Genomic DNA, 19,731 nt, shown 5'->3' with positions numbered 1-19,731 from the left:
CTTCCGTTTCTGGTTCAAAATTGAGCGTATTATCTTCCATGTTTGAGTCGAATAGTGAAATAGAAAAGTAAATAGGAAATCTGCCATGTTTGCTCTAACAATCGGTGTATATCGCTAAAGCAAAAAGAATCCCGTTTCAAATCCCATGATCTAGAATAATCACTAAAAATTCTCTGTTCAAATTATTTTCAAGCACTTATTTTCAAAGGAAAACCAGAGATACAAATTCGCCATGCAGAGCAAACCAATCACTTTTTCGGAATTAATTACTGTCAAATTCAGGTAAATTTTTTTGTTTGACACGAGTGTAGATGGATTGTAATGAATTATTCACGTCCCTCGTAAAAGGAAAGTTCATAACTCAAGCGGAAGGGAAGTCTCTGGTGAAAAACTACACACTGTTATTTTTACGTCTCGCTTAATTGATTCCGAAACGAGCGCAACTGAAATTGAGAGGAAAAAATGCCTCATTTCTTGATAAATTGTTGTTCGACAATGGTCCATCATCTCATCAACTCTAAAAGTAAATCGTTTTTCAGGCAGGAGGGGTGTGCATTTTCCTTCGTGTAAGAGAATAGTCAGCACGGGCCAATAATCAAAATATTTACAAGTGAATGCGGGAGTTGTTCGATTCTGCCGCCGAACCGCAGGGAAAACCCTGTACAAAGATTCGTAGAATTCAATTCCTCAGTGATTCCTGGAAAAATAACATGGAATTTCTGAGAAACAACACGCCACAAGTGACAATATTAGTACGTCAGGTCAAACCACCCAGTGAAGGAAGTTGGGTTAAGACGATTAAAATTAATCGAAGCTTGAACGGAGAGCGGAAATAGTTGTCTAATGATGCAAAATCGAGCAAGGCGGAATCTTGGTTATAACACGTAATTTTTATTTATAACGGCTCATTTCATTCGCGCTAGGGAATACACATTGACTGTACGTACTTGACGATCGCATTCTTCCATCTCCGTGTCATGCACAGCCTGCGGTGTTTTAAACTACAGGTCATCCGTTCGATCTGTTCTTCAATCCTAACTCTGTGTAAATCAGTGTAAATAGTGTCACGTTCACACATTTGATCGTATTTATCACTCCAATCAAGGCTAAGACGTATCCTTCAAGGTTTGTACATGGGATTACAATCTAAGTATATGCCACTCTTGGCAGTTTTCTCTTCCTGTTCCATCTTCTAAACAATCGCTTCATGTAGACAGGTAGAGTGCTTTTCTACTCATTTCGGTCGATTTTCTCTATTTATACCAAAAGAAATCTTTTTCACCGTTATCGATTATTTCGTTATGTAACAATGCTGAAACTCTTGTCTCCGCGCACAAGATAATCGGGACTATTTTTTTTTAAAGGGAGGAGGGGACGGGTTTGGGGGTCTTTTGAAACGGTCTGACATCCCAAACTGGGACCGGCAACAATGGGTAAAGTGTTTTGGGAAATTGCATTCAGATAGAGGGAAATTGGCTGTTTTAGGCGAAAGCGCTGAGACTTAAAATAATTTCCTTGTAGCAAAGTGACGGGAAAAAATTGTTGCAGAGACGTTTCAGGAATAAAGTAGGAGACAGCTACATGCAGGCTGTTAGCGATGAAAGTTCTTTATCAGCTGGCAAAAAAAAGGCGGTCAGGTCTACGATTTGACGGCGGGGAAGATGAGCTATGACCAATATTTTATTGCAATTGATGTATTTTGTAAATGAAATAGGTAAATGCAAGCATGAATTCCACACTTTTGGCAGGAGCAAGGGAAAGCACCGAACTGGAGCAAGAACAGACAGGTACTACATATAACAGTGATATTTGAGTGATTCATCGTTGGAAGGCAATTCTTGCATTTGTTTTCCATTTCTTTACAAGGAATTTGATCACATTGACGTCTTGAATAGAATGACATGTATCTAGTAGCCCGCGTACAATTAAAAAGTTTAAATATCTTTTAAAATAACCTATTCACCAGAACAAAAACAAATGCAAAATGCAAATTACAAAATCAGTCTTTAAAGGCAGAAGATGATTTCTATTTTTCCAAGATGTTAGTACAGTGTAGAGGGGTGTATTTTCACCAGCTGAGAGTCTGTGGAGTGTACACCTACCAGCGACTTCACAAAAACTCCTTCACTAATCAGAAACCGCACGACAAGACAGCGATTCCGTGTCCTCCTACCCATAAATGTTGTTGGAGTTTACGTATATTTCTTGTTTTTCAGTTCTTCTATGAAGCACAATAGTTTTATGGCAGGTCCAAGTTTGAGGCCCATGTAAGACATAATCATTTCTCGAGTTAAAAGAAGAAGAGCTTTCCCGTCAATTTCCTGCAAAAAGAGGACGAAATAAAAATTTTCAATAACTCACAACTGTCAAAAAGCATGTTTTCCGCCTTCGCGCTGGTCACGTGTCTTCTTACCTTCATACTGGTCACTTGCTTTCCCGCGCTTGGCACTGATCACACTTTTCCCGCGCTTAGCACTGATCACATTTTTCCAGCGCTTGACGCTGATCACATTTTTCCCGCGCTTGACACTGATCATAGTTTTCCTGCGCTTGACAGGGTCAAGTATTCTCCCACCAGTGTTGCTGGTCAAACGGCTTTTTTCGGCAGCAAGCACTGGTCACATGTATCACGTTAAATTTTCCTGCTTTTGGCACTGCTTACATGTTTAGGGCGCGTGCAGCTTGTTGCACATTAACACTGTATCCCCGCGAAACCAGCTTTCTTTTCTCGTTACTGACACGATTTTTCAAGCGTTCGGCCCGTTCGCAAGTTTCCGAGATTAGCAATGAATACAGTCTGATTGCGTTTTCCTCGAGCTATTCACTTCTGGTCAAATAGTTTCCTTTCCAAGCACTTGTAGAATTGGCAACTCAATTTTGGAAACACTTTTCATCAAGGTACAAATACTGCGGTCACCACTGCTTTCCAAAGGAGTTCGATGGAAAAATTCATCGAAAAAAAGGAAAACAGCCATAATACTGTTTGTTTTTGTCCTGAGCGCAAAACAAGAGATGCAAAACAACATCGCTTAGCCTCGCTTTCAATTAGCATTTCCACGCTAAATACCTCGCTTCGTTAACCAATCAGGATGCATTGCATGTGCAAAATAAACACAGACTGAGTTGCTGTACCAAAGCGTCTCTGTATGCATAAAAACAAATTTCCAGAGAAAAGAAAGGAGATTAACACAATAATGTAACAGGTAACAACTTACGTGTTTCCTAAACATTTCTGCGTGTTCAGCCAGTTCGGAATTCTCTATGAACTTTACCACCTCTGACACGGACCAAGTTTTGGGCGGTGAAGTTGAACAAACTTGTGGAGACTGGCTGGCATCTGTACAAAGACGGGAAGCTTGAAGTCAAAATGTTGACCAGTTTACAATTATTTCGATCAGACAACAGCACTAAGTCGAGTAACGAAATTAACAAACGCTTGACAGGGACGATAAAATGTTTTGCATTTTGTATCAGCTTCTTGCACTTGCTAAATATCTCCCTGAGTAAAGACAATTGTCGAAAGGATGAAAAAAAAAAAAAAAAAAAGGCAAGAACAGGTGTAAGAACAAAAGACTTTTTTAGACTTTTCTAAAGAATCAACGAACCGCAGTAGACAGATTATGCAATGCGGAAATATTTCCTTTTAACGCGATACTCCTCCAGAACAAAGCATTGTATTGGCAATTCTTTTCTTTTATTAAATAATTGCACGCAGACTGAAGTATAGAGTTCTACGGAAATCTCGTCTACGATGCTTAATACAAAAATGAAAGGAAGCTTTTTCCTTCTTTTAAAACAAGAAAATAAACGTCTTTAATTCAGTCCTTTCCTCCCAGAATATCAAGTACCGTCCTACCTTCATCATCAATAGTAATCCGTGGATGTTTGGCGCTAAGTTGTTGTCGTTGCTCTGGTTCACTGAGAGCGTTTCTTTTCAATAACCCCACAGTGCTCTTCTTTGCAGTAAGTGATGGTGTCTCAGGTAAAACCGTGTTTCGTCTTGACGCTGAGGAAAAACAATGATTAAACCATGTTTACACTAAACTACTGGACGGTTTGGTAATCTTCCTTCTTCTTACTGATCTGATTTGTAAGTTTTTTTAGTTGTGAATGATCTCCGACGACCGAATGAGGAATGAGCTGTGCAATACAGCTGAATATAATCAGCAATTTATAGTGGATAAGTACGAGCATGATATCAGCAACTATCAAAACCGTATCAAGAAAAGTGGCTCAACTTTGATAACAATAGGCTTTGTTATACAAGCGAAAAATGACCCTATATGGCCATTTTTGACCAAGACCCGAGTCTTTGGCTGAGGCAGATAACACAGACACAAAGTTTGATAATTCATAACATCATGCGAAAACCACATTCACAAACTGTTTTAATATAAGGATGTTTTTACACAATCTGCAAAATAAGACAGTTCTCTCCGAGTTGCAAAGTTTAAGAAAACTACACGGATGAGAGTCTTCGAAACTAGACTTGATAAATGCAAGTCTATCCGCTGCAAATATTCCATTTATCATATCAACTTCACACACTATTGTATACTGATTGAATGCTCTGTATCAATCAGATTCTTCACAGTCAGTCTAGTGAATAATAATAACGTTTGACCGCTTAGGCAAATCATGAAGAGCCACTGCAGTGACCAAAAGGTAACTAGAGCCGTTTTCTACTCTTTCCGAGCCTTATCGGAAAAAAATCTCGTGTTTGGGGATTCAAACGCGAAGAGTCGTCAATGTACAACAAGAAAAAGAACTCGGGATCTCTGAGCGCTGTTGGTGGCTCACAAACGCCTGTGTTTAATCAAGTCAGCTGGTATCAATTCGATCTTACCACTCTTTCCACACTTCGGACAGGGTCCTGTGATGCGCTCTCCACACAGCAGATTCTCGCAACACTGGAGATTGTCAGCGAACTTCTCTAACACACGCCAGAACACAGCCACGCGATCGATAACTTGTAAGTAACAAGACAAAGTCTGCTTGCCGTCCTTAGCCGAGATCTTGATGCGACCAGTTCCTGATCTCAAGAAGCCGAACACGACGCTGGGTTCAATGGCGGCGTTCACCACAGACTGAATACAATCTCTTGTCACATTCAGAACTGTGCCTCGAAAACAGGTGGGTAATCCTGCCACTTTAGCGACACTCAAGTGAGGCCCAGCCTCGCACGCATGGTTGATAAAAACTTGAACTGTATGATTGACACCATCCTCAGGATCTATCCCGGATGAAGATGGAGAATCGCAGCCTGGGCGAGTAGAAGATGGTGTTGTCACTACAGGCGTGGGGACAGGGGAAGTTTCAACAGATGCTGGTGTAATACTAGAGGTGACCTTAATTTTTTTCTTGTCCCGTTTTTCAGGCTTCTCCGGCTTGACAGGTTTTACAGGCTTTTCCAACTTGGCAGCTTTTTCCGGCTTCACGGATTTTTCGGGTGCAGAATTAGTCTTAGCACTAAAAGGCAAACAGTATACCTCAGGCGACTTTGTACTATGAAAAGTCACCTCTTGCAACCTAATGACCGTCAACTCTTAAATCGGGATGCTTACACCATTTAAGACTGAAATTGCCACTCCAGTTTAATTCTCTAACTATAAATTTCAAAATACTAAAAGCTGCAAATTTCTTTAAAACATTTCCACTGTTACCACTGTTTTGACAAAAACGTTCAGACCGGTAATAAAACTCCAAAAGTTGAACATGACTCTTTAAAGGCCTAAGTGACTAACGTCTAAGCTAAAGAAGCTCTTGATTGTTAAACGAATTCTCCTTATAAGCACCTTAGAAAATGTATAGAAAATAATGTGGAGAACTTATCTTTAGGGTGTTAAGGGTCAAACTAAAGCAAAACTTACCTTATTTTCAACGCTTTCTTGGTTTTACCTGAGTAAACAAACAGGATTAAAAATCAATGAAAAATAAACGCTTAAGTCGATACGTTCCCTAGTCATTCAATAAAGTGTAAATGGTTTGAACCTTGGGTGGTATAAACGTAAGGATAATAGTTATAGTCTAATCGAGGGGAAAGAAGTAATCCCCAAGGGGGGGAGGGGAGGAGCTGTCCCCGAGGGGGGGAAGAGCAGTCCCTTAAACTGAAGGAAGTTGAGTCGAAGTCATCATCAGAGTTAAAAGGGTAGTAAAAATATATCTGGTAAGTAAAAAGTTACTGATTGGTAGTAAGACTGAGAGGAAAAATTATTAGTTATTGGATGACTTTCGATCTGTCGTTCAGTTCGATTCCTTTGTTGCGTTAATGTCGTTTGAAAGTTGCATAGTGCCATTCTTTGCTGATAGGAATCTGTTCTAAGTTAGTCAAACAGCTATCCAAACTTAGTCTTTGACAGATCATATCTCATTTTATACTTTTTTTTTTCTTGTCACTCTTTCAAGGCTATTGCTTACGTGTCGAAACCAAACAACAGCTGCGAAGAGTTCTCATACCTGGTGGTTGTAAGGGGTGACCACTAAGGTAACACCAACCCACTGGGAATATATCCCTGGAGTCGTATCTACACCAGTAATCTGAACCGAGATATCCATCAAAATCCACGCGGATTCTGTCTCCATCGACATCAGCCACAGTAGCCACACAGATGAGAAGAGGGTTTTTAGGATCCAGCGCTTCAAGCTTCATGCCGACCTTAAACATATTTTCCTTTGGTGCCGTCGGCTCCTGCGGGGGAAGAAGGAAAATAAAGCTTCCCTTTTGTTCACACAGATGTGATTTTCACATAACGCAAGTCATAAAAAGGTCACAAGTAAAAGTCATGGATATCTGGAAAATTTTCACGAGTAAGAGTGTGTGCCACTGGATATGAAGCAGCCTGTTTAAAGTGTCCATAATGTCAAAAAATGTTTTTCGCTCGTCTAATTCTACATTTCACCAAATGAACTTCTGCGAAAAAAAATTTCGATTTGGATAAAACGCAATTTTTTGATAATTTTTTAAAGACATTCAAATTTGCCGCCATTTTGGTCCACCATTCGCACCAGTCTTCCTCGGTTTAAAGTGAGTCGTGACGTAGGGTTCAGGAACACGTGATTTTGGGTTGTGACTTATCTGACTTGAAAACTAGTGGGAATTTGCTTCATAGTGGTCACAATATCGTAAGCTCACAATATCATAAATGACCCGCACTCGACCAGTGTATTTATATGCACTTTAAGGTCAAGTGAGGTTCCTGAACCTACGTCACAGACATCAGTCACGTGGTAATTTTGAGCACGTTATTCTTGTGATCAGCGGCAGGGGTCGACCGCAAGAAAATAGAATTTTGAACTTTGTAAAAATTCGTAAAAAAATCGCGTTTTATCCAAATCGAAAAAAAAGTTTTCACCGAAGTTCATTTGGTGAAATGTAGAATTTGATGAGTGAAAAACGTTTTTTGACATAATGGGCACTTTAATCTCGCGCTTCTTTCGCTCGTTTCTCTCGCGCGTGACGCAAGAGTTATCTGTTCCCCGCACGAGGAAACTAGTACGAGCCACCTTAAGGTATTCAGTTGGTAAAACGGAGCAAAATGGTACACGCGAAAGTGGCGGCTGAGCGAAAACAAGGGAGGCTTGGGTCGAGTTCAAGCCTCGCTCGATTTTTTAATTCTCCGCTACTATCGCGCTTCGTTTTAATAACTGAACGTTTTGAACAGGTTACCGAGATATGAGGCTAAAAGGTGAACCCTTTCAATACCACTTGACGATTGAAAATTTCTTATCTCAGAAAGACGCAAAGAGGTTACTAACCCGTTTAAACAGCCGAACAGGAGCAAGTTCCGCACTGGCAAGAGTCTTTGCTAAAAAAGTAGAATATTTCCCAGGATCAAGGTGAAAACCTAGAAAGAAAAAATGTTACATCAGTTAAGAAAGTGGATGAAAAGGCTCGAAATAAATTCAAAAACACTCTAGGGTTAGGTTATTCACCCGAAGTTTGACCCAAACCGCAGTTTTACACAAGAAGAGGGCCTCAGGAATTCTCTATAAGAGAGTTGATTTAATTAAATAAATGTCCTTCCATCATTAGCTTTCGGCTTTCTTGACACTGTTCACAAAAAATGTTCAGATAAAAGGTAAAGGCTGTGCTCTAAGAAAAATTGAAGGGAGTCCAGTGCTCTGAAACTGTGAAATCCAGGGTGTCCAACATATACTTTTTATTAAAAAAAAAAAAGATTCCTGAATCGCCCTAGAGCAAAGGTAAGGCGCCAGAGGCCACCGGGCGCTGCTTGACCACAGCCCTTCGTTATGATAGACACGTACCTACAGGAGGCTGCAATCGTCCACCGTTCCCCTCACACCACCCCACAGGGTGGATTTCTTTAGAGTCCACCAAGTGCCAGACATCGTTAGCGCTGTCGGTGCCGTCAAATCGACACCTGATCCTTGGTCCTAGTATTCCAACCACTGTAGCAACACACATGGTATCCACTATCCGTGGATCTGCCACTTCTAACTTCATCTTCCTTTGAAAGCCATTGTATGGCGGTACTTGAGCCTACATGTCAAAAAAGAAAAAAGGCGTGCACAAAATCGATGGTCAAGTGTGATTGTTCAAGTGAGAATTGGCTAAAAAGTAGGATTACTGTCAGTGAGGGGTTTACTTTCTGACGCATGTTACTAATTTCAGTTTAGTTCGAGAAATATGATGGGTCAGATCTGCTTTGATGTTACTGGCTGTAAAAGTGAGACTCCAACAGCCTTCGTCAGTTGTGATTGGTTTGCAACATATCGCACCAGAACCACAGCGACTGAATCAACTGGGTTAAAAATGACCCCTAACAAGCTGAGAAATTCTGAAGGACGAACTAAAAAGGAATTTTCCACTTCTTCATACTTTTGTCTGTTGATAATTTCAAATTTAATTGACTTTCTCGTGAACTCATTGAAGGAAAAACAAGTAGTAATTATGCGGACAAAAGGGACGAAAATGGATCGAAAGAGCAACAAACTGAAGAATAATTTATATTGCAACACCTTCCTATAAAGGTGTAGTTTTTAAAAAGAATCCACGTATAAAACTGCCTGTCTATAAACAATACTAACCTGTCTAAAATAACTCCAAAGAGCTGCTTCAGAATTTGTCTTGGCGAGATAATCATCCCAAGAAAAGAGAACAAAACCTGAAATCCAAACAGAGAGCCCAAACGCAGTGAACTCGGCCATTAATTAAATAAGCGCTTTATTGAAAAAAAAGCTAAGCAAACAATTATGCACCTATCGATTCGAAGCTTCAACATCTCTCCTCTCTGGGAAACCCACAGGCATTTGATTGTCGTCCGTGCCCAGGGGGGGCGGGAATTTGAACTTAACTTTACCGAGGTGGAGAATTTGAACCGGAAGTGTCAAGTCTTTCCAGCGGAAGTGGTTTGCACGTTACGTCATTGCCGTCATGTTGGTGGACGTAAACAATTGATATCTCACTAGCTTCTTTTGTTCGTCCACCAGCATTTGTTCCTTTCACCATTGTTACCTGTGTCTCTAGATATTGGTTGCAAACCACCTATACGAGCGTTATATCTTTAATTATTAAAAACTGAGTAATGCAATTCAAGACTTTTTATTGGCTTAGCCATTATGGTATATGAGCCAATATACCATGATCTACAAATATGGTTAGCGTTCGCGTCAGCTTAAAATTAAAAGGGAACTAAAAAATTTGTCTAATATAAAGATTTGTCTAATATCTTAGGGGCGTTTTTACTAAAACAATTATTCCACTCGCGCTTGTTGGATACGAGATGACTATAGCCAACTCGGCGCAACGCGCCTCGTTGGCTATCTATCATCTCATATCCAACGCGCGCTCGTGGAATAATTGTTAAATATGCAGGTGTTTCAGGTAACTAGTTAACTTTCGCGAGCGAATGGCTCAGAAGCTTGGTCAATGAGTAGAAAGTCACGGTCGCTTCTTTTGCCTTTTACAAAAAAATTAGCGTGGGGCATTTGAACACAATTTTTGCCCCAAGGGTGCGGGAATTTGAACAAACCAATCTCCAAATATTCAAATACCCAAGGGGATGGGGGGGGGGGGGAGGAGAGAGAATTGAGACTTCCAATTGATCGACGCATCACTTTTAGAAAATAGCATGTAATGACAGTCAATGGTCTAAAAATTCTTGGCGACTCATCTACTTCCAATTTCACTTACAGTATGACGACATATTCCACCTCAATTGCTCGTACATTACCTAATGCGGGAGGAATCTTTTTAGGTGAGCTGCCACTATTCTTGGCTGGAAACAATTGAAAAATAAAACATCAACAACTTTGTTTGCATATTAAAAACCACTTTGCCTGGTGGATCAGGCTCTCTTTGGCCCTTCAATCTCAGGAGTTTCCAAAAACAATTTATGCAAATCATATAGCTTCCATAGCTTAAAGTAACTACAGTTTAGTTTATCCGTCTAGATTGCATGTAGCATTCCCGAGACAGTTTCCAGATACCCTAGTGACACTCCTGTTCTGAGTGGAGAGACACTCTGATGGTTAAATGAACAGTGAAGGTAGTCCTGAAAAGGACTGCTGTCCGTGACAGTGCCCGTCACGTCGACAGCTCAAGTAGAAGTCATCAATTAAGGGAGTAGAGCATGTAAGCTTCAATTATTAATGTGGTTGCAAAGGTTGTGTAAGTCGATTGGAAAAAAACTCCATGAACGACATGCCTAACATAGATGTAACACCCATAGAGCAACCACACGATGGCATGAATTTATTTCAACAGGTTAGTTTAGCGAGGAGCATTTGTAAAGAAGAAAAAAAAAAAAAAAAAAAAACGGCCAGACAAGGGGAGAGAAGCAGATGAGTTTGTGGAGCTACAGGGCAAATGGAAATGATAGCTACTTTTGCCTGATGCCACACTTCCCCTTGTAGCTGAACGAGTCATAGGAGCAGATGGAGCTGACTTCTTTGAAACTGAAAGATAGAAACATAAAACGAGTTTTTCTCTCTCGATTATCTGTCAATAATCCATTGGAGGACAATGGTGTAAAAAACAGTCCTAGCTTGGAGCACAGATACATGTACAGGTGCCAGGTTAGCTTTTAAAAATAACATTACCCTTTCCCTTTGCAAACTCACCAGATTTATTTATTGGTGACACTTGTTGAGTGTTATTGGTGTGGGAATGATTTTCCTTGATTCCCTTCACAGCCTGTTCGAAGCACAATGCAGAGCAAAGATCCTTGCAAGAGATCTCCTTTTCACCATCACTAGATGAAAAGTTCTGCAACACATTGGACTTCTTACACCATTTACACTGGCCAAACTTTTGTGCAGGTTTCGTACTTGGTGAAGACGTGTAAGTTACTTGTACACCTTTTAACAGAGACAAAAATGAACTTCACTTTAAAAAGAACTCCACTGATCTTACTAGGAAATTAATTGTAAATAAGCCCCTTGCCATTAGCAATTCTTGCAAAAAATAAAAAAAGAAAGAAAGAAATTAAAAAAAAAAAAGACATCAGGTACAAAGGTATTGAGAGGGAACAAATTAATGCATCTAGTATGAGAGCCTTATAAAAGATTATTGATAAATCTTCTCCCAAAAATACATCCCTCTGGAAATCTGAGAAAAATTACTCTCCATAAATGTACATAAAAAAAGAATCCTCACTTCTTCTTGGCCTCACTCTGAGTAACAATACTATAGTCTGTACTCAATTCTGACATCCCACAAGCTATCATTTCAAACGTTTTAGCAAGTCTGTAGAAAAAGGATTCTCAACTTTTGGCTACTATTCAGTCACCAAAATGTCCATGCTTAAGCCCCCCCCCCCCCCCCTTCAGCCACAATATCCATGGATCATGGTGGTTATGGTCACAACTTGAAAGAAAAACACAAGGTGAGCCAATAGAAAGTTTCCTTGAAAAACTGATGAACTTGAAGTTGGTGAAAGTACAGTCAACTCTTTGACGATATCCTTAGGAATTGAAAAAAAAAAAAAAAGTCATTTGGCAAAACTGTCCACCTACTGGAATTACTCCCATAAGTGGCCAACAAAGAAAAGTAGAGTGGATGTCTGCTTATGGGAATATGTTGTGTGTGACTCTCTTTATCAAATGCACAGAGAGCTTGATTTGCTCTGTCAGAGGTCATATTTTTTCTTTGGGACGTCTGCTTACAAGAGAATGTCAAGAAAAGAAATTTTCACTTTAACCCTTAACTCCCCAAGATCTGATTGTAAATTCTCCCCTCTAGCTGCTACACATTTCCTTGTAAATTGGTTATGAGAATTTGGTGTTCAATCAAGGTAACAACTTCCACCTGATAAGTTTGAGAATTCTCACTACCTGTTTGCTGGATAATGTATGGATATTAAAGGGACAAGTTGCATGTTAATCGCTTCTGCTTGTGAGAGAGTGTCCACTTATGGGAATGTGTAAATAAAGTGTTTGACTGAGAGGCAAAAATGGGAATTGAAAAGTGACCACAAGCAAAATTGTCCCCTTATGGAAGTGCCTGTTAGCAGAAAGTTGACTGTATTTCAAAACCTTGTCATTTGTTTTCACATCGAATGCAACTAACAGAAGTAAATCTTACCTTCATCTTCCTGCGGCCTAGGCAGGTCAGATGAGGTTGGTGCTTTATCTGATGTTATCTTGCTCTGAGAAGAATGTGAGTCAACATGAAAAACTGTTCAAACTGTTCACAAGACTAGTCACTTCATTTCTCACAGAGATCATACCACTGGACAACACTCAAACATATTTGCAGAATGCTACTCTTTATCTAATCCCCCCTACAGATATATTTTCAGTTGTTATTCTGTCTGTCCCCCACAAAATAATTTTTGCTTGAAAGGATAATCTACAACTGGTAATACCACAGTGACTGTGTTTCCAGGATTCCTCATTCCCTTTGACATCATATGATAATAGTTCTAATACTGAAACACTATCATATTTATCAAGCAAAATCAATAAATTTTGAATCTTTTAAATGTCCTGTATTTTCCCCTGGTTCACCTAAACATGATAAATCAACACAAACTGTAGACATAACAAGCTATTTTTGTCATCTCAAAACTTGATGACAATTTTTAAAAGTATGTATTTCTACCCTAACTTTCAACTGATACCCTTGCATGCTGCTCAATGTACATAAAACTGTACTGTAACATTCGTAAGAAAATAACTTAATAGATAATACAGTGTCTACAAGACAAAGGACAGAACACCTCAAACATGGACTAATTGGGATGAAAAAAAGCTCAGAGAGGACTGGAGAAGTTACAGAAAAGTGCCCCATAAGTTCTCTCTGAATATTTATTGCAGGTTTGATTAAAAAAAGATATACAAGGTTGCCCAAGAAATATATAAAAATGTTTTAAAAATGTTATGATGAAATGAAATGGAAAGGACTGGATGTCAGCCAAGGCCAACAATTTATCATGAGAGCTACCATTGAGTATGATGCAAGTCTTTCACCACCATTGAATCACAAATACACAAAGTATTTAAGACTAATGCATGGGACTGGTCAATTTAAAAGATTTATAACTCTCTTTCTCAGATGTTTTTCTATGCTCACAAAAGGCCTTTTGAAGATAATTTACAAGAATAAAATATTTAGAGCCCTCTATTTCCTTCTGATGTTCTAAGAGAGATGACATAATTCAGTTCATTTCTACTAAATACTGTACATGTGTTTTTCTAAACCCTTTTGGTCCCGCCAGTTATTGATGTACAACCAATAGTCTCTTTCTTCCTCCGCTGTTTGAGCCTCTTCAAATCTGCGTTTCACCTTATGCAGTTTCCTATTGCAAGCATCACAGATTATTAACTTGACAATCTGATCTGGAACAGCTGAGAAAAGTGATGGAAACTTGACCCTGTTCAATGTCTTGACCTCTTGCTGCAAATTCTCGGGGATGTACTTGTCACACATAAAACAAGTTGAACAATTGCTGTTCTTAGAGCCAGATGATGCCAACTTACTACTAATGTCTAGGCCAGTCCATATCTTTATGTGTGCAACATAGTCTCTGTCCTCTTCTAGAATACCTGCCGTCACATACCTATCACGCTGACGAGCCAATCTTTCATAGCATGTCAAACATCCTTTAACAATGCCAACACTCTCTGGTAAATTACTGAAAAGTGTAGGGAATTTACTTCTTCTGAGCTTCCCATGACGACTGTTTTTAAGCACTTGCTTTGAACAAATATAACAATCAAACAAAACCTCTGATGTGTCTGTGAATTCTGTGCTGCCATCAGCTGTGGTTGACTGCAATGCTGTCTTCTCCTCTACAGAACTAACTGTAGTGTGAGTTTCAACAGTAGGATCAGAAGTTGTGGAGGAACTATTTGTCACAAGAATTTGCCTGCTTAATTTCCCACCATCCAGTTTGTTGTCATCAGTGACTTCTACCTGAGATACACTGGTTGCCTCTTTTGGGTTCAAGTCTGCAGACAAGCCTACTTTGGAAGCTTTCAGAGTGTGGTGGCATTTTTGGCAAACAGCAGCCTGATAGAGCCAGTCAGGATGACTTCCAAACAAATGGGGATGTTCAACACGGAAAACAACTTCTGGTTTCTGATAAAAGTATTCTGAACACATGATACAGTTCCAGAACTTAAAGACCATATTTGTCTTGCCTGAGTTGTTCACAACTGGTAAGGAGGCCACAACACAGTACACTCCTTTGATGTTAGGAGGCTCGGCAAGGAAATGCGGGGCCTGGGAAAAGGAGAACAGAGGTTTCATTAACTGGCTGCAGCTGTAGAGACTTCCAATTATAATTTGCCACATGGGAGGGTACCACTGTAGGTTAACAATACCCTTACTACAATGAATGTGATGCATGCAATTGAAGAACGTCTTTGGCCTTAATTGGGTGCTCATGGGCAAAAGAAATAAAGTAATTTTTGGGTTAAATTTCAAACTTAAAAAGTACAGCTGCAACCAACAACATTGTCTACTTTCAAAACACTGCATTTGTGCTCTCTGACTGTGTTAAAACAAACAAAGCATTGCAAAACAAAACACTGCAATGTACAAGTAAGCCACACACTGAAGCTTCAAACATTTGGAAAACTTTGGCCAAAATTCCCTTGTTATGCATCAGTTTCATCACTAAGAAAAACCCATTGTTGAGTGGAATTTTAGTTGATCATGCAAACATAAGAAAAATCCAACATTGGAAGCCTGAAACAATGCTTCTGAGCCATAAATAAAATTGCAGAACATTTTGAGAAAGCCATGTAAATAACTCTTCCTCAAAATTTGGCCTGTTGGCCCTGTTGTATCTTGTATACATGGCAATCTTTTTCAGTCAATTGAGATTACATTACCATTGCTTTATTTTTACCAATAAAACTCTTCTCGCTACTGAAGAATGTGGACAGTTACAAAATTTGTTTTTAGATTTTGAAAGAGACAATGTTGTTTATTTTCAAACCTCTGTTCTCAGGAATACCTGTGCAATGAGGGAAGTGTTTCAAAAAGAAGACATTGGACACAAAATTCAGAGAAACTGAATGTTGTAGACAGAACAGTTGGTCAAACTATGATAAGTGAAACGATGCCCTTCCAATCAAGAGACATACACTCTCAGAGACAGTATATAACAAACTTCAGATGGTTCTACCATTTAGCATTTTAATCACAACAATAGGTCAAATGAAGAAACTGCCAGCAATTTATATTTTGGGCATAGATTTTAGGATCATGTTAAGCTGGTCCATGTAGCTCACTCTTACATCACAGAGTGTTTGACATGCAATGATCTTCCCAGGTCAGAGAACCTTTTAATGCCAAGATCACCTGCAGTCCACAAACAAATGCATGCACTCTGTAGAAAGACCATGAAGACCAAGCAAACTATTCTACCGCTTTAATATACAATAACTTTTGAAAACAAAAGAGAATCAAAATATTCACATTATAACAGGCAAAGGTTATTAACCATTTCTCACATGTAGTCAAATACTGTATTTCCTCAAATATGCACCCTGGGGCTTAATTCAAATTTTGGCTGAAAGGGAGGGGTACCTATTGGAAGGAGAGCACTTAACCAAGGGAGTGCTTATTATTCTCCTGTGCTGATTCTGCCAAAGTTTGAAGCTTGAAATAGAACCAGGTTTTGCTTGTATCCCTACTACTTAAAAAAAGTGAGGTAGGAGAGGAGTAGATGCTCATTTAGGAGGGGGGGTGCTTATTTGAAACTATTGCCTAAGGGTGTTAAATTCAACATGTATTTGTTATGCTTCTTCTTATCAATGTGTTGGACTACAAAATGAATCTCTGACTTTTAGGTCAAGCATGTTTATGAACGAAACCAACCATAATATTTCAATAACTCAATGATGTTGGGAAGGGGCAACTAAATCACATGTCCAATCTCTCTGGGGCTCTCATGCTTGGTCCCTTATAGGTTCAGGCCCACACAAAGGGGTGGGTGCTTATTAGAGCATGGGCACTTGTTTGAGGAAATATGGTATCTGGAACTGAATTGCAACATTTTGATAACATTCAAAAATGTTTTACAGCTAGCTACATGAATAATAAATTGTTCTGTCATCAGAAAATAGGAGGAGAAAAAAGAAAGCTTACCAAAGCTGTCCCAGTTTTAGCATTGTCATTTGCACCACTTGGCAAACTAGAAAGCTCTGGTGTGGCCTGTGATACTTTTGACAAAGGAATTACCTAAGGGATCACAACAAATCCAGTTTGAGAAGTGATGAAAATAAATTAAATTTTCACTCTAACATCCTAGCTTTACAATAGAGCTTTACTATAGAGTAATAATGAAAGACCATAGTGTGTTAACAGAATAAGAAAGAAGTGAATTTGTTAGTTAGGCAGATGTTAGGATCAGTACGACACTTTCAAGAGAAATTCCACAAAGTCTATTATAGGATGATGTTAACTTACTTCAGTGTTCATTTCTGGCATAGGCACTACACTTGGATTGCCACCATTTTCTCCACCTGTGAACAAATGAATTATTGATGTACAAATAATATAAATCCATTAAACTAAACCTTAATCAAACCATGTGCTGATTTCTGTTTTTTTGTTTGTTTGTTTGATTTTAGCACAAACAGCAAGCCAATAAAACATACTGTTAAACACAATTCCTTAAAAAAATAATAAAACCCAATTTAATTAAAAATGTCCTTGAATTAACCCTATGAGCCCTAAGAGCAACTAGCATCCAATTTATCCTTACAATATCACCTCTGAATCACACATTAAGGGCATCAGAATAAGGGACATGATCACCAACTTAAGAGGCTCCTGATTGTTTAATAAGTTCTCCTTGTCAGTGCCTTAGGAAATGTATAGAAAACAGTAAAAAGAATATACATAAGGATGTCAGGATGTAAAAGGTGAAGAGATACCTGGTATTTGCACCACAACTGGGGCCTCATTGGGATCAAGGGTAACAGCAACAGGCTCATCACTCTCAGTTTCTGCTGTCTCAGTTAGCTTTTCAAGAGCACCATTGTTGTCTTGTTCATCATCGTCATCAGGAAGCAACCTGATTTGAAGTTCCTCTACTGCTTCTCGTGTGATTGCCTCTTCGTAACCAAACATACCCAACAACTCATTCATTGTGCTTTTGGCATAATCCTGGAAAGAATGGACACTCTAACAATTGGTGTTTGACTTACAACAACAAAGTGGCCTGATAGATGTTTATAACACAAAGTTAGATTGTAACTAAACCTTTAAACCTATTCTAGACTACAAACAGTCCTAACTTTTCAGTGGAGACTATTATACAATTTAACACGAATGTCATGAGTCAGGTATTGGATTTTCCTTGAATTGCATGATTGCATAAAAATAAGAAAAAGAGAAAACAGCAAAAATATTATTTGTTTAAATCCTGAGCATGAAACAAGAGATGCGAAACGATATCACTTAGCGTTCTTTTCAACTTGCAATTGCATGTTAAATACCTCGCTTTGTTAACCAATCAGAATGTGAGATTTTATTCAATTATGTGATTCTAATTTCAATTAAGCATAACCGATGACATTCCTTATTGTATGACTAACTCGTATCTCCAACATTAAATTAAGTCTCAATATTATGATGATCATCATAATTTTCTCACTTGCATCACTTCCTCATGCTCAGGAGACCGCAGGGAAGAAAGTTACTTTCAATAACAATGAGTGACAAAAAGTGTTTTTGTAAACTCCTAATACACATAAATTGCGATGTAATAAATAACTAACTAACCTTGACCTCTTGATCTCTACTGTAAGCTACAAACGTTCGTTTTCTCCCCTTTGATTCATAGCCCAAGGACAAAACAATTTAGTCTATTACTTTCAGCAAAGACCTTGAGCTGTTCGGAAAGGTTTAGATATCAGAGTTGACCAAATTAACTGAGTCCATTCATAGCCTTCTGCATTATTACTCTGAATTAAAAGGAAGAAAAAAGGTGGTGATCCCACGCTATACAAGCCTATTAAATTGGTCTTCTTCATCTATGAAATATGCTTTATTTAACTGCACTATTTTCAATGGTGTGAACATTTTCTTCTCTCTTCGAGCCTTGCAAGCTTTACACACTCTTCGTGTATGATAAATTTAGGAAAATTATTCTTAAATCGTACACAACATTGATCTAAAGGCTGAGAGGCCTGTGCAAACAAAGTAGTCCAGGATGACGACAATTAACAACGCAAAAATCAGCAACATTTGGTGTTAAGGCTGACTATAAGTCATTTATTTGTGTGGAAAACGCTAAAATGTAGTTTCTTCTTTTGAAAAAAATTAAGTTCCAACCATCTTGTAACAACTTTTGTGGTCATTAGAGGGACTCTTTCATGTATAGATTCGCAAACAAGCTTTCCTTGTAAGATCCATTTCCAAACTCACTGAAAAGAGTACACACATTTCCGATTCACTCACCTTCATTTCATCGTTAAAATTCTCTCCATTCTGCTTTCCAGACGCGCTTTCTGCTTCCCTTTCCGCCGACATAGGGAGGTTTCCAATAGAGCTCGAAATCCAATATGGCCGCCAAAGCACGAGTAGTATTCGTTTAGCAGAATATTACCACTAGAAATATTAATTAAAGAAAATGTTTATCAAAAAATCGGCGCCAACAAGAACTTCCTGGCTCTTATCTGTTGAGAGTGGTCATCAAAGCAATGTGCTACTCCAAGGATTCATCGTAATCCAGCCGATGCCGCTTGTGAGCGGTGCATAAAAACAAAATGGCGTACCATTTGGCGGGAAGGATCTTGCAAATTTGGGATTTTAAACCGCTTTCAACATTTGAACATCGCACAGCTAAGATTAGCTACGAACATTCAACGCAAAACGAAAGAAAAAAAAAGGATTTTCGATAAGAATTAATGGTGGTGGGACAAACAAAAACAACTTTGCACTTTTCTCGGTGTAAGCGCAACTGCCAAGTGTGATTGGGTTATGTTTCTAAAAAGTTTTTGGGGGGTACGGTAAGGTACCAATAAGTGTTTCCATTTTTTTCACCTTTGTGCCTGGTTGGTACCATAAATTAAGTCCTATCACCTCTTTGCATCTTTTCAGCTTGAAACAAATACTATTTCCAGGAATGAAACGATTTCATTCAAGTAAGATCTTCAAGCTGCATTGCTGAGAATTTCTCCTCCCTGGCTGGTAGTGTCGATAAGGCCGATGGGCTCCAAGATGGCGGCAAACGTAGTGACGAAGAGATGAGAGACAGATAAAAAAAAATTTTTGATTGAAATGTCTTCTTGTATGAACCATGGATTCAA

At 38.9% G+C, this 19,731-nt stretch overlaps 1 protein-coding gene and 1 long non-coding RNA gene across 5 annotated transcripts; one reads left to right on the top strand and one right to left on the bottom strand.

Moving 5' to 3' along the window:
* Positions 1 to 758: 758 nt before the first annotated feature.
* LOC148725882 (uncharacterized) lies at positions 759 to 5,457 on the top strand. The gene is made up of 2 exons (XR_015990396.1): positions 759 to 1,125; positions 1,715 to 5,457. It is a non-coding gene; the product is annotated as an uncharacterized LOC148725882 (long non-coding RNA).
* On the bottom strand, positions 1,663 to 19,606 carry LOC111328644 (polycomb protein SCMH1). 4 transcript variants are annotated; one of them, XM_022933131.2, is made up of 18 exons: positions 19,466 to 19,606; positions 18,881 to 19,030; positions 17,353 to 17,584; positions 16,883 to 16,938; positions 16,562 to 16,654; positions 12,545 to 12,608; positions 11,083 to 11,319; positions 10,846 to 10,917; positions 10,194 to 10,238; positions 9,049 to 9,125; positions 8,266 to 8,500; positions 7,756 to 7,844; positions 6,457 to 6,688; positions 5,871 to 5,898; positions 4,847 to 5,469; positions 3,857 to 4,006; positions 3,216 to 3,337; positions 1,663 to 2,321 (listed from the first exon to the last, which is right to left on the bottom strand). In XM_022933131.2, the coding sequence occupies exons 2-18, from the start codon at positions 18,950 to 18,952 to the stop codon at positions 2,193 to 2,195; spliced, it is 2,556 nt and encodes an 851-aa protein (XP_022788866.1). In that variant the 5' UTR covers positions 18,953 to 19,030; positions 19,466 to 19,606; the 3' UTR covers positions 1,663 to 2,192. The 4 variants fall into 4 exon arrangements, with proteins under 4 accessions (XP_022788866.1, XP_022788860.1, XP_088585719.1 ...); XM_022933125.2 differs by lacking the exon at positions 19,466 to 19,606 and adding an exon at positions 19,198 to 19,406; XM_088729593.1 differs by lacking the exons at positions 18,881 to 19,030; positions 19,466 to 19,606 and adding an exon at positions 18,203 to 18,384.
* Positions 19,607 to 19,731: the final 125 nt, after the last annotated feature.

Source organism: Stylophora pistillata, chromosome 8, assembly GCF_964205215.1.
Source record: "Stylophora pistillata chromosome 8, jaStyPist1.2, whole genome shotgun sequence".
In the NCBI taxonomy this organism is placed as follows: domain Eukaryota; kingdom Metazoa; phylum Cnidaria; class Anthozoa; order Scleractinia; family Pocilloporidae; genus Stylophora; species Stylophora pistillata.
This window is presented reverse-complemented; position numbering and strand designations above follow the sequence as displayed.

Excerpts from the sequence above, each read along its gene's own strand:
- LOC111328644 (XM_022933131.2), bottom strand. The coding sequence starts at position 18,952 with ATGTCGGCGGAAAGGGAAGCAGAAAGCGCGTCTGGAAAGCAGAATGGA. Across the intron at positions 16,939-17,352 it reads AGTTGTGGTGCAAATACCAG|GTGGAGAAAATGGTGGCAAT; the intron begins GTATCTCTTCAC and ends ATTTGTTCACAG. Across the intron at positions 5,470-5,870 it reads AAGAAAGCGTTGAAAATAAG|TGCTAAGACTAATTCTGCAC; the intron begins GTAAGTTTTGCT and ends TTTGCCTTTTAG.